This window comes from Notechis scutatus, chromosome 4 (genome assembly GCF_049901735.1).
Source record: "Notechis scutatus isolate UNSWTSFEM ecotype Mainland chromosome 4, rNotScu1.2, whole genome shotgun sequence".
NCBI classification, from domain to species: Eukaryota; Metazoa; Chordata; class Lepidosauria; order Squamata; family Elapidae; genus Notechis; species Notechis scutatus.
In genome coordinates this window covers 93,090,800-93,104,218 of record NC_142012.1, presented here as the reverse complement: position 1 = coordinate 93,104,218, position 13,419 = coordinate 93,090,800, and the positions used below count along the sequence as shown (strand labels likewise).

Below are 13,419 nucleotides of genomic sequence, written 5' to 3'. Positions count from 1 at the left end.
TTGTTTCAAGTACCTTCTAAAGGGTTTTTTATTTTTTACACTTAATGAGAATGTGCATTTTACAAGACAAAAAAATCAGCAAGTCACAGGTATTGTTTCTAACATATACACTGTAGTGTTTTAAGCAAGCAACATGAACTACATGTGCTGCAGTGCATTGTATACCACATCTAAACATCTTCGGTGAAATTAAGATCTTCTTTCACACCAAATACTGGTGACCAGAAAACACCGCAACAATATCGTTTTGATGGTGTCTCAACTATTTGCTGTTCACACATCTTTCCTCTTGATGATTAGAGGTCCCACGTTGTCTCCTGTTTCATCATTATGTTTTGTATGAGACCCATCACATAAGGGGAACTGAAAGGAAAACACATATTAAATGTACATCTTCAGCAAGATAAAGAGTCGGCATCAAAGTAAATTGCGGGTAAAAGAAAATGTAGTCTATCCAACTGAAGGCAAAAATTTTCTGGAGAGAAATGTCTGCCTTATTGGTCCATTCTCTTTTCCTCCAAGTTGCAAATTGAGGAAAAAGATGTATCTTCTCCCCAGCAGACTGGGCGAAATCCTGACAGCTATTATTATTAACTCTAGATCTGTGAAAGTACTCTGATTGCTCCAAGCAACCCTGGGATATCAATTGATATTAACCTTGGCATTGTAAGAGCCTGAAGACCTGGCTCTGCCAGTTGGCCTGGGGGCCCAATGGGGAGTACGATATTGGAGGTGGCTACTAGTAGCTTTCATAGTTTGATAGCAAACCCCACCTTGCTCCCTGCTTTCCCATCTTTTTTTCTCACATCACAGTATTCTCATTGTTTTCTTTTTCACTGTTTATTCAATTGTTCCATTACTTTGCTACTGTTATGTTTATACTACTTTTCATTTCTTCGTTTTTATTGTTGTAAGCCACCTAGAGTAGCTTCACAGCGAGATAGACAGCAAATAAATGCAACAAACAAATAAATGTTGCTATACCAGAATGTATCAATATACCAATTCTCCTCTTTTCATTGTAAATAAAAGTGGATCTCACCCAGATCAATATAAAAATTTGGATTTCTATGCATTAATCAAGAGGATTAATAGCTTTCGTGACAAATACTTCTGCTTAGGCAGAGTAGTAGCAATTATGGTTAGATATCATATAAATCATTCCATCTATCATGCCTTTTTGGTTTGAATTAACAAAATTCACTAACTTTCATAAAAAGTAGGGGAAATGCAGGGTATGTATTTTGTCCCATAAAATACTAATTGAGTTCATATTCTGAATCTGAAGCCTTGCTATCAACAATCAAAACACAGATCAATTTCTTTCACTTTCCCTACCATTTAAAATTAAAATGTTTTTTTAAAATATTTCATGTTTGTTTTGTGATAAAAACAAGATAAAATATTTTTTTCATCCTTTATTTTCTTTGCTTCAATATAAGAATACCTTTCTTGTGTAAGAGTATTCAGGCCAGTTTTTAAACAAACAAATTGAATCCTGAACTTGTGAATTATTAGTCTTTCGATTTTGTGAATTGATTACCATTCCATAAACAAAGAATTTGAATTAAAATCTTAGGACTGCATTTTTTTTTCATTGAAAAGAATTACTATTCTTTTGTTGTTCTAATGCCCAAGAAATTTATAATTCTTAATCTATTCCAAGTTTTAGTTTTATAACTCAACAGTACATTCAGTTCTTTAAACCACAGAGTTCCTCAATCTTTCCAGCTTTGTGGACTGGCTGGGGAGAAGGGATGGTTCCACACAAACTGCAGACAAGCACATGTGCGCAACTTCATCTGCGCAAGTAGTGGCACCCACACCCACCCACTGCTAGTGCAAGTGGGGATGTATATACTGCTCATCCACCACTTCTGCCGCCCGGTTCCAAAGGGTTCAAGCTCTGATAGTGGGCTGCTGCCGGGGGTGGGGGCTGGAGGTTGAGGACCCCTGCTTTAAATCATACTGATCTTTGTAAGCCCAGATAACTAAGATATAGCTATTGAATCAAAACAAGCCAACAGAAGGACAAAGCAATATCATATGAATAAATGTATCCTGATCCTTTTGTGTTGAAAGCCAGTCTTTCTGAAACAATCTCTGACACACCCATGAAAAAGTGTATCTTGTTGAATTAGTTTTAACTTAAGACCATAAGAAACTTACTTAATATTCTGTGGAATTCTTAGCCATTGATTTAGAAATACAGGATATGCCAATTCTTTAGAGTTCTTTACAAAAATCTTTTTGAATGCTTTTCCCTCTCCCAATTTTTGTGAGCCTTCACATCTCTCTTTTCACATCATCATCATTTCTGTTTCAAACACTCTTTGATCATTACTTCAAGGATCTAGTAACAACTTCCTGTTTATTCCACCCGCCCACTGGACAATTAACTATAATCTAGCAGTCATTATTTTGTTTTGGAAATTCAACAAATACATTCACAATAAAAATTTACAAGAGATTTCTCTCACCGTTTTAGATCTCCAACATCGGCAGTATACTGCTTTCTCTCCCAAATCTTCCATATCAAATGCATGAACTATTTTGGGATTATCTTTCTGAATATGGAGGTTCACCATTCCATTACAACCTTTGCCCTTGCTAAAAAACTTTTTGTAAGCGAGATATCCAACAGCTGCTGTTCCTGCAGCAAAAGCAACTGCAGCAATCCATTCAACTGAAAGAGAAAAACAGAAAAACAGTCAAAATTTTTGGTGATGCAACCTGACCTTGAAAATCAAGAATTGCAAGGTGTTTTCTGTTGGTTTCCTTAGATATGCTTCATGGATTGTCATCTGTCTTTTAATAGGTTTTCTATTTTCCCTCCAAAACCTGTCCAATTCTCTGCATGCTTCCCTACCCCAGAACATGCATCATCTATTGTTTAATCAGAACAGAAGCTATGAAATGGGTTCCTATATATGACTACTCAGAATTAAACTCCAGTCAAACCAACAGGGCTTACTCCTCAGTAGGTGGTAGATGACTGCATTTTAATATTTGTTCTAATGGTTGAATGTTAGTTACATATATTAATTATATTGCATCAATGATTTCAAGAATCATACATTAGACGACCACTTCAGGGGAGGAACCTATTTAATTTTGGGAATTTTTATTAGAAAGAGCATCACATAATGAAAGATACAGGACTGCTAGACTAGAAACCAGGATACTGTGAGATTTAGTATTGCCTTAGGCACAAAGCCATCTGCATGACCTTGGGTCAACCACATTTTTTCAGCCATAGGAAGAAGACAATGGCTTTTAAACTCTTGCCAAGAAAACTACATGGACTAGTCCAGGCAGTTTCCAGGAGTCAGCAATGACTTGAAAGTACCCCAAAAACAAAACAAAACAAACACTCCACCCATCACCAGAACAAGATACTAGATTATATGTAGAACCATGTTGCATTGATGTATTGTATATACATCATTAATTATATACCTCAAGTCAAGTCAGTTGCTGCAAATTGATCATTCAGAAGTCAATAAAAATGACAGAATCTAAAGTATGAAGTATTATAATTCTACATGTGATAAATGTGTAACTTCAAAAAATGACCCCAGGACTATGAAAATAAGTCCCACTTAGCAATGCTAAAACATGTTTGCTTTGGACTTAATTTTATTTCTTATTTCTAACTGCAGTTTTCTGATCCCACCAAACTCTACTAACAAGTTAATCTAGACTGCCCTTCCTTAAACTACTATCCAGTGCGCAACTTTTTCAGACTTTGCCCATGTTTTTGATTAAACACAGGGAGTGGTAGATTTGCTCTAAATCATAAAGCAGTAATTATTAATTAGTAAAAATTCTCTAACATGCTTATTTCTAATAAAAGTTTGTACTAAATGTACTCTTCAGAACTCACATGTCACTTTTATTTTTAGAAGGTACATATTCTGAATTGTTTCAAACAAATTTTATTCATAAACTGCTATGATTTTAGTACCCAGTGAGGTGGTGCATAATCGTGAAATCATCAGGATGTGGATTACTGCCAGTTTAATCAAATGTAATGGATGTTTGGAGTATATTGATATCAAGATATACTAGAGCTATCATCATTTTTAATTATACTAATATCTTCATTTGATCTGGCTAGCTTTCTCTAAAAAAGAGAGAGATTGATGATCTGAAGAGCTTAATTAATATACTTCTCAAAGGGTTTCCTTTTACAGCCGGCATCCATAATGTTTTAATCAATAAGATACACTCCAGATCAGAAAAGCATCTTGCAAGGCTTCTTACTTGCAAGAACATGTTTTGCATTTTTTTTTACTCACTATTTCTCTCCCCTGTATTTCTATATAGATTCTTCATCACTTCAACATTTCTGATTCTTTTGTCTTTGCTTTGTTACCAGGGCTGTTACTTTATCTCTCGTCTTTATATTAGCAGGTAAAATAACGTTAGAAGTTGTTATACTTTTCTATAATTTTTTACACAAAACATTAAAAATGTTTTTAAAAATCTTATTTATTCTGCCAACTTCCCTAGGGTCATTTCACATTGCAGAGCTGGGCATAAATGCATCCAATAAATAAACAGTACATAATGTTGCCAAAGCACTTTCAATTGTTGCAGATTAAGAAGGCATCTTGAGGCACGTGATAACAGCCCATCAAGGATATAATGTGTTTGCAATTTGTAGCATCTTTGGGTTGCTCTTATCTATTTTGCTTCTCAGATTTCTCTCTCTTTCTTTTGCAACAAGTACAAAAAATACTCGAGATCAAATAAATGAGTAATATGAAAAATACAGTTAAGATTTTCTGAATTCTTGCAAACCTTTAATTTCCCAAAGTCCCTTAAACTGGAAATAAATCAAACAGAATGTATTTTTTTTCAGATGTCAATTTCAATTTAAAAAAAAAATTAAAATACTTTTTCTAAGATACAAACTGTAAAAGATGCTTATGTATGTTATTAACATTGTGCTGTTTCACAAAAAATACAGTATGGAACCGGATGTTGAAAAATACTGAAATTCTTAGCAGGATTTATACAGTGATATATTTGGAGAATTGAAATAGGACATTTAGGCAATCAATCCTAGTTGGAATCCAACTATTCAATTACTATCCAATTATTCAGGGACAGAATGGTTTCCCTCTGACAGTTAAACACTCTTTTTCAAACATTTAATCAGAATCTGCCTTTCTGAAGCTTAAATCTCTGATTGCCTTGTGCTCTAGAAGGGAGAACTTTACCTTCTGCACAGCTACTTTTCAGATATTTAAAGAATCCTTTTCTTCCCCAAAGCAGACATTCCCAATTCTTGTTTCACAATCTTGTTTCATAGTACTTATTTTTTTTGCCTTTCTCAGCAATTCTTAAATGTTTAAATGGAAACACCACTTGAGGTAGAGTCTAACTGATACAGTGGACTGTTGGATTTTACCATCAAATTTCTTTATTAGCTGGGTGGGTGGTTTCCTTTAAACAGGACCAAATAGTCTTCTGTAGTCCCTAGGTGGCAGTAAAGAATAGCACCCTCCCAACCTAGTTAAAGAACTGAAAAAGCTCCATAAATAAGAAAGAAGAAAAAGAGATGTAAATACAGTGGAAAGTTTATAGTGAAAAACCTATCTTTTACTAAGGAATATGGGTGTGGATATTGTCTTTCTATAGTAGAAAAAGGTACTCCAAAATGAAATCCAGTGTTTAATTTTACTAGTTGTAAAATATCTTTATCATTAGTTGGAATAGTTCCCAAATACATGGATCTATTTGCTGGGGATCTTTAGCAATAACCTATTGCAAGATTCATCTGCCAAAGAAAGTTTTACATAAACCTACTAAGCTCATACTACTTCTCAAAGGACTGTGTTGTTATCCTGCATATTTTACTTCACTGGACATTTGTATAGAAAGTAAAAGTAATTCTTCACGTATGACCATTTAACAACCATTTGAAATTATGACAGTCCTGAAAAAAAGCAAGTGATTACTGATCCTTGCACTTATGATTGTTACAGTGACCCTTCAGTCACATGATCAAAATTCAGGCACATGACAACCAGCATATATTTACACTGGTTGCAGCATCCCAGGGATCATGTGATCACCATTTGCAACGTTTCCATGACTCATAATAAGTAAAATCAATCAAAGAAGATTCATTTAATAATTATGGTGTAAGAGTCATAAAATTGGGCACAACTCATCTAATAACTGCATCACTTAGCAATAGCAATTCTGGCCCTAGTTGTCATAAATTTCCTGTAAGCAATGTAGCTATGATTCTAGCAGAGTGGGCCATCATACCTGCTAGGGCAGCAACAAGTTGTCCCTTGTAGCAATAGGCTATATACTGTTTAATCCACCTGGTGCCTATGCAGAATGATTTGTAGTCAAGCTTGCTGGAAAGAAAGACCAATTCCAATCCTTGATCTTCTACAGTTGACATCTAATAGCTTTTTACACATGCAGTTCCTTGTCTTATATTTCAAAATTGCTGGCTGGCAATAAAAAAAAATGGCAGGCACATTCCCTATGCCTTGTGGAAAGTGGACATGACCTGCAAATATAGTTTATAAAACAGGCAGAGAATATTTAAAACCTATTGTATTCTGGACATGTATATAGAAAGGACCTGCTGAAGACTCAGACTGTTGATAGCTGCCAAATATGGTAACTTCTGCTTTCTTCAGGTACATGTTACATAGAAAGCAGGTCAGTAGAAGAACGAAGGAGAAGCATACAAAACCACTTAGAACCATTTGATGTTCAAGGCATTTTCAACCAAGGTGCCCTCTATGGAGAACCAGTTATGGGTTTCAGATTTTCTATATAGAACATGCCACATCACATCAGCTGACCCTTCTGAGACCCAGAATGCTCCCTAGTTCCTATTCTCTTTGCACATCTTGGAAAGAACGGATAACTTTTCTGATTAAACCAAGGCAAACAGACGATTGAATGGCCTGGATCATCAGTGTTTGCCATGGCCACCTGGAAGACAATATAAATCAGTGGTAAGGTTATGTCTTCCAGTTCTATGATGCAGCTAGGGCCAACTGTACAAAATACTCAGGTGCCTCTGATGATGGAGAAGCAACACTGCCTTCTACTGGTGGATCTTGGTATATCATTTTTACTTACAGCACTCTACAGGAGCAGAAACTTTGAAAAGTACCAACAAAGTACTGCTTTTGCTGGTATTTTGACCAATGTCAAATGACTCCTAGTACTTATTAAACTGGCTGAAAAATATTAAGTGAGCAAGTCTGGGCTCTAGTAAATCACCTCTGTATTGTTCTGATAGATGGCTCAAAGTACTCATTTCTTCTTTTAGATTTTATACATTATTTGTTACATTTATTCAATGCTGGTTTAACCATATACTTGGAATAGATTAGATCTGCATTCCAAATCTTAAGCGTATGACCAAATATTATTTGGGCCATGGTACTCTGGATTAGATAAGCAGGGATATGGCTTCCATTGTTTGACTGGTGAAACAGTAGCCTCCTATTTAAAGAATATTATGCCTACACATAGGATGTTTGCATGCACCTCTCCAACTTTAAAATGATTGCCTATGAAACTGAACTGAGATTCTTAGGCATCAAATTTTAGAATCCAATAATGACCTGGGAATGTGTACCATAAAGCTTGGAAATAAGGAAAGCTTTTTTTACAACTGGTAACACTCCATCTTGATGAGCCTGCATCTGAGGATTCTTACTGGCTTTGAGCTTACAGAGAATACTTCAGCTATTCCTGGATCTAAAACAGATCAGTGAATAACTGAGATTAGGCTCTCTTGACATCAAATATTTAAGCAAATGTTTGTGGCAGGGAGTGCTTCATAAAAACAGCCTCAAAGTCCACTGCGCACTTACCTTCTTGATGGCCCTCCTTAATTCCCCATCTAAAAGCCTGAGATAGAGAAAGGTATAAGATGAGTTGGTGCCAGGATCCACTCCCAGGATCCTAAGAGGCATTCTGTCTTCTCAATTGGCCATGTGAGCTAAGTGATGCACTTCCTTTGCTTGAGACCTGATTTAGAGATGGAAGCCTAGGCCAATAGAAGAAATGATGGTGCTTTTACTGCCTCCTTATAAGGGTAACCTCTACTGATAAACATTTAAAGAGATGGGTAGGATGACATTTCTTTCCTTTGAATTCTTCTAGATGAGAGCTATACCAGGTGCTTTTCCATGCAAACAGTTTGCAAAGGAAGGGGAGGGGTTTGCTTTCCCAGACCCTGATATCCACTGATCAATGGATTGGGGAGAGAGGAAAAAAACAATGTCCTTTAATGTGATGCTTCATTCTGTCCAATTTGGGAATCACTCAGCTTCCCTATTGCTCCTCAAGATAGCATGGGGGGGGGGCGTTTACTGCCTTCTGATTAGCCAAATAGGAGGAAGAATCACTCTGGCAGGCAGTCTGATACAATGAGACAGCTGCTTAAAAGAAAAAGCCTTAAGAATGGAAGCCTCAATTATCTGAAAATTCTCTTGCTACAAAGAGAAAGGTATTCCAAGGCCTTCTGGTGCAGAAATGGGAGATCCTGTTCTTTAAAGAAAAAAACTTAAGTGGGCTTCACTTCTTCATCAGATATATATAGGATGACTAAAATGATATAGGATTTCAATTGGGCTGAGGTAACAGACTGATCAAGGTTGATAATGTAGATACAAATTACACGAGAGAGGGGTTATGAATACATCAATTAGCAATTTGTTAAAAAATCATTGTGTTAGTTGAAACATTATTAGATTGCCTGAAACTTTTTGATGTATTTGAATTCAGCTACCTCTTGCTTCATGATGGAATTAAACTTCAATTTTTTTCAAATTAGTAACTGAAGTCTATAATGGAATATCCTATTAGACTGAATGCTATGAAGCTTTGTCTTCATGAAAGCATGTATCTTTTGAAAACATTAACTGAAAAAGGTGCTACCAGACTCCTTGATTTTTGCCACAGACCATCATGGTTTTCTTCCACAAGGACTACATGTATGTAGTTTTCTTTGGTATACCATCTCTATTTCCATCTACATATAGAAATCTGTTTATATTTGTATACTTTTCTGTTCCAGATTGTCATATGACTTTGTAGGCAGCCATATTAATTTCTTCTCCTGTACTGTTTTAATTCATTGGAACAATTTTGCTTTTACTATGTCTTCTTTAATAACTCCCACAAATCTTGCAACCCTTTTCTGTTTGGCTTCTCCTGCCATAGAATTTAACTTATCGTTGATCTAACTGTATAAAAATCCACTTTGAAATTCAAAATATATGTCTGAATAAGTTCAGTCTTAGCTTAGCTTTGATGACATTCCTCCAATATTCCTGCTAATTTCACTTTTTTGATTAAGTCCTCTTTTGGAGGGTATACAGTCAAGGATAAACAACAATCTATTTTTCCATCCTTCCTCTAGAGCAGACATTTGTCAGTAGGACAAGTTCTCTAACATTGGGAATTCTTTGTTTCTCCATATTTTTAATCAATTAGTGCAAAGCCCAGGTATTTTTAAAGAAATAACATTTCAGTTAACTGTTCTATTTAATATCAAGGGGTAAGTTCTTATATATCAAACACAGCATAATATAAAATTGGATTTTAATTTTTATTTATGTAATATACACATTTTAACAGTGTGCATAAAACTAAGATAAATTATTCTTTTTCATTTCAAAAATACTTCACATAGTGAAGTGAGTGTTGTTTTATATTCAGGTTCAGCCATTCTATTTTATTACCTTAAGTCCAAACTAAGAGCAACAGAAGAAACTTAAATTTAAGGGCTCTTAAAATATTTCCAAAAGTATCAGAAATATTGAAGTTTTGTTCCCTTTCTAGCCTTTACAAAAATGAAACTCCCATGTACTGACAATCAACAAAAGTATACTAACAGGTTAGATCAATAGTGAAAGGGCAACCAATGAGGTATACAAAATAGGAAAGGAAAGGGGGGGGGGGGGGGGGGGGGGGGGGGGGGGGGGGGGGGGGGGGGGGGGGGGGGGGGGGGGGGGGGGGGGGGGGGGGGGGGGGGGGGGGGGGGGGGGGGGGGGGGGGGGGGGGGGGGGGGGGGGGGGGTTGGGGGGGGAGGTTGGGGGTGGTTTGGTTTGGGGGGTTTGGTGGGGTTGGGGGGGGGGGGGGAAAAAAAAAAAAGCCAAAGGTAGGGGGGGGGGGGGGGGGGGGGGGGGGGGGGGGGGGGGGGGGGGGGAAATGAAACTTCAATTGTACTAGTTATTATGTAAAGAATTATATTATGCCAGATGTTCATCTATGCAAAAAAAAAAACAATGATCAGTACATATATATACATCTGGGCTTTTCTCAACCCTATAGCCATAGTATTTTAGCTGCACTGAAATCACTCAAAATGATTATTGCATATTGAATTAATGTGTCTCTTATACTGCAAAGGGCACTAATTATTTCTAATAATTCTTAAAATATTTTATTTTTTAAAAAAAACATTTCTTGGAGCAACATTTCTGTAAAATATATTAAAGCATGATCTCACACTTGTTTGGCTTGAAAGGCAAAAGAACCCCCAAAATAAGGGTTGTTTAGAAATCTCATTTTGCTATTGCAGAATACTAAACATATTTTGAGTTTTTTGTACCATCAAAACATTGGAGTTGTTTCTTCCTGCTGAAGACAGACAACAGTGGAACATTCTGAGTAGGACTGTTTTGTCCTGAGCTCAAAATAAAACCATATGTTTCTGTTTCACACACATCCTTATCACAAGGACATTTTATTTGCTTCTGTTTGTACAAAGACAATTACATCTAAAAAGAGTTTAGGGCAGGTCCAAAGTTATTTACAGCCTAACATTCTAATCTTCATAATTGTTAACAGCACACAATGAAAACTTCTCTTCTACTTTGCTGTAGATGAACATTTTTGACTGCTTCTCCTTTTATAAGAGAAGGACTGGCAAAGCCAGAGAAAAAAGAGGGACCAGTTTAGTTGTTAAGGAGTCATGAGCAAACTAAGTACAACCCCCACCACCTTGCCATTTACCCTTGTCTAACTCTAACCATTGTCCATTAGTTGAAAAGATTTTAGCAATACATCAGTTAATTTGAACCTTCACAGGTAGACCTATGGGTGTGGGGGGTTGCCCGACATGTTCTTTTGTAGTTCAAACAATGCTTGGTTCATGTTCTCCAGATATATACCTCAGCCTTAGGAAAAGGGATTCCACCTGAGCAGAGCCATTTAGCACCTGCTTTCAGAATTTGAAAGCAGCCTTTGAAATGCTTAAATATGCAAGTGTGCCAACCTCAGGGCACATGCAAAGCATCCCTTTCACACAACTGTCAATTGCTGGTCCTCATACATTTGGGATAGAGAATATTCTCGTAGCAATAAGTATTTCTAAGGAACTGCTCTGAAATTATCTCAAAGACAAAACATACCATTGAAATAGCATACTACAGGTTGTCCCTCAACAGCCATTTGCTTAGTGACCAAAGTTACAACGGTACTAAAAAAAAAAAAAAAAAAAGTGACTGATGACTGTTGTAGCATCCCTATGGTTGAGTGATCAAAATTCAGGCATGTGGCAACTGGCAGGTATTTAACAGAATAACACAGTTGGAAGGGATTTCAGAGGTCTTCTAGTCCAACCCCCTGCTCAGAAAAATGACTGTCCGGTCTCTTTAAAAGCCTCCAGTGATGGAGCATCCACAACTTCTGAAGGCAAGTTGGTTTATTGGTTTATTGCTCTGTCAGGAAATTTCTCCTAAATTTAGGACAGCTGCAGCTGGATCATATGATCACCACATGCAATCTTCCCAGCCAGCTTTTAACAAAGGGGGGGGGGGGAGCCAGATTTTCTTGACAACGATGCGATTCACTTAACTGCAATACTTTGCTTAACAACATGGCAAAAAAAAAAAAGTCATAAACTGAGCAAACAAAACTGTCGGGCTCAATTATGGTCCTAAGTCAAAAATTACCCCTAGCTGGTTAAACATTGACTTACGGCATGCCCTTTTCGATTTCTAGAACCACACAGTTCAGAGCAGGTGGGCCGTATTACTCAACCACGTTAAAATTTAAAGGAGGATTAAGGGAGTAACGGGCAAAGGTGGCTTGAAAGAGAGCCACCTAGCATCGCGAGCTATTGGAGGCCCGTCCACGCTGTTTCGAAAACGAAACCCACCCTCATTAACGAAACCTCCTATTAATTCGGAGTGAAACCTGCCACGGCTCGAGTTTCTTTGTTCTCGGCGTATTAAAAAACAAGTTTCGACAAGAGAGAATTGGTGGGGGGATAAATAAGACCCGGAGCAGGGAGCGCCACAAGGGAAAAAAAGAAGCGAGGGTTCTCGGGTGCAAACAAGTGGGGCGGCCATAAAGCGAGGACTCCAACTCCTGGGAATCTAAGGAGCCGAGAAGGGGTCACGCTGGGAAGGCGCGAGGAAAAACCCTCAACACAACATAACAACCATCTTCAAACGCGCCCTGACACACACCGGTGGAGCGGAGGAGGAGGAGGAGGAGGGCGGGAGGGAGGGAGATCTTGTGAAGGTCGCAGAGGTAGCCGGGCGTTCTCTGCTCGCTCCGACTGCAGCCAGCCTTTGCCTTCGCGCACGTGGGAATGGGCGCGAGAAAGACGCGTGTAGCCCGTTCCTCCCAGAACCGGCGAGGTTGTATGCAGCCTTAGGGTAAAAAAGGAAACCAGCCCCAGAGTTGCCGCCGGGGAAGGGGAGAAAGAACTAGTCTTCCCCCCCTCCCGCCGCCCCTCAGTAAAACGACACAAGAGGCTGCCCCGCCCCCTCACACAGACACACCGCTTTCCCTGCGCGCTCTTACCCTTCACCGAGCAGTTCGAGCCGTGCCCCATCGTCTTCGCCCGGCTCCACAGGCGCTCCGCTCTCTAAGTAAAGGACACGCGAGGTTGTGCCCAAAGAGCGAGCTACGCCTGCGTGCGAAGGACCCGAATATGGCGACCAGGGAGCGTCCTCTGCTCTTAAAGGGCCAGCTGAGCCCTAACACCCATTGGAAATCCCCCTCCCCTTGAGAGGAAAGGATGCTGACGGGGTTCGTTTCGTGGCGCCGGGTTGCCCTTCTCGTAAAAGGCCGCATTCGGGCCAGATGCTAAGCTATGGTTGGTTTGTTCCCTGATTCAACCACAATAGCACAGCGCCTTAAACTAAATCGTCAAGTTTGACTTACCAGAGTATCCCTAATGGCTGCACTCACATAATTATAGTATATAGGACATATTGGGGCTTTGTGCTAAGTATGAGTAAACTTTGATTAAGCATATCCCACAAATGAAATGAGCCCCTAGGCTGGGTTTAAAACAATAGCTTTAGTCACACCTCCTTGAATATGCAACAAGGATTCACATACTGCACTAATACCTGGGTTTGGGCAGAATTGAATCAAAAATCACCTGAGCAAGTATTATGA

The 13,419-nt window shown here is 38.4% G+C and overlaps 1 protein-coding gene across 1 annotated transcript; it reads right to left on the bottom strand.

The window, feature by feature from the left end:
• On the bottom strand, positions 1-12,968 carry CISD1 (CDGSH iron sulfur domain 1). Its single transcript, XM_026687043.2, has 3 exons — positions 12,817-12,968; positions 2,481-2,686; positions 1-363 (listed from the first exon to the last, which is right to left on the bottom strand). Exons 1-3 carry the CDS (start codon positions 12,845-12,847, stop codon positions 274-276), a joined length of 327 nt encoding a protein of 108 aa, XP_026542828.1. The 5' UTR covers positions 12,848-12,968; the 3' UTR covers positions 1-273.
• Positions 12,969-13,419: the final 451 nt, after the last annotated feature.

What these genes read in the sequence shown, in the direction of transcription:
- CISD1 (XM_026687043.2), bottom strand. Translation starts at nt 12,847, where the DNA reads ATGGGGCACGGCTCGAACTGCTCGGTGAAGG. An exon ending in CTCGAACTGCTCGGTGAAGG is followed by an intron (nt 2,687 to 12,816) that starts GTAAGAGCGCGC and finishes TTTCTCTTTCAG; the next exon opens with TTGAATGGATTGCTGCAGTT. An exon ending in GATGTTGGAGATCTAAAACG is followed by an intron (nt 364 to 2,480) that starts GTGAGAGAAATC and finishes TTTTCCTTTCAG; the next exon opens with TTCCCCTTATGTGATGGGTC.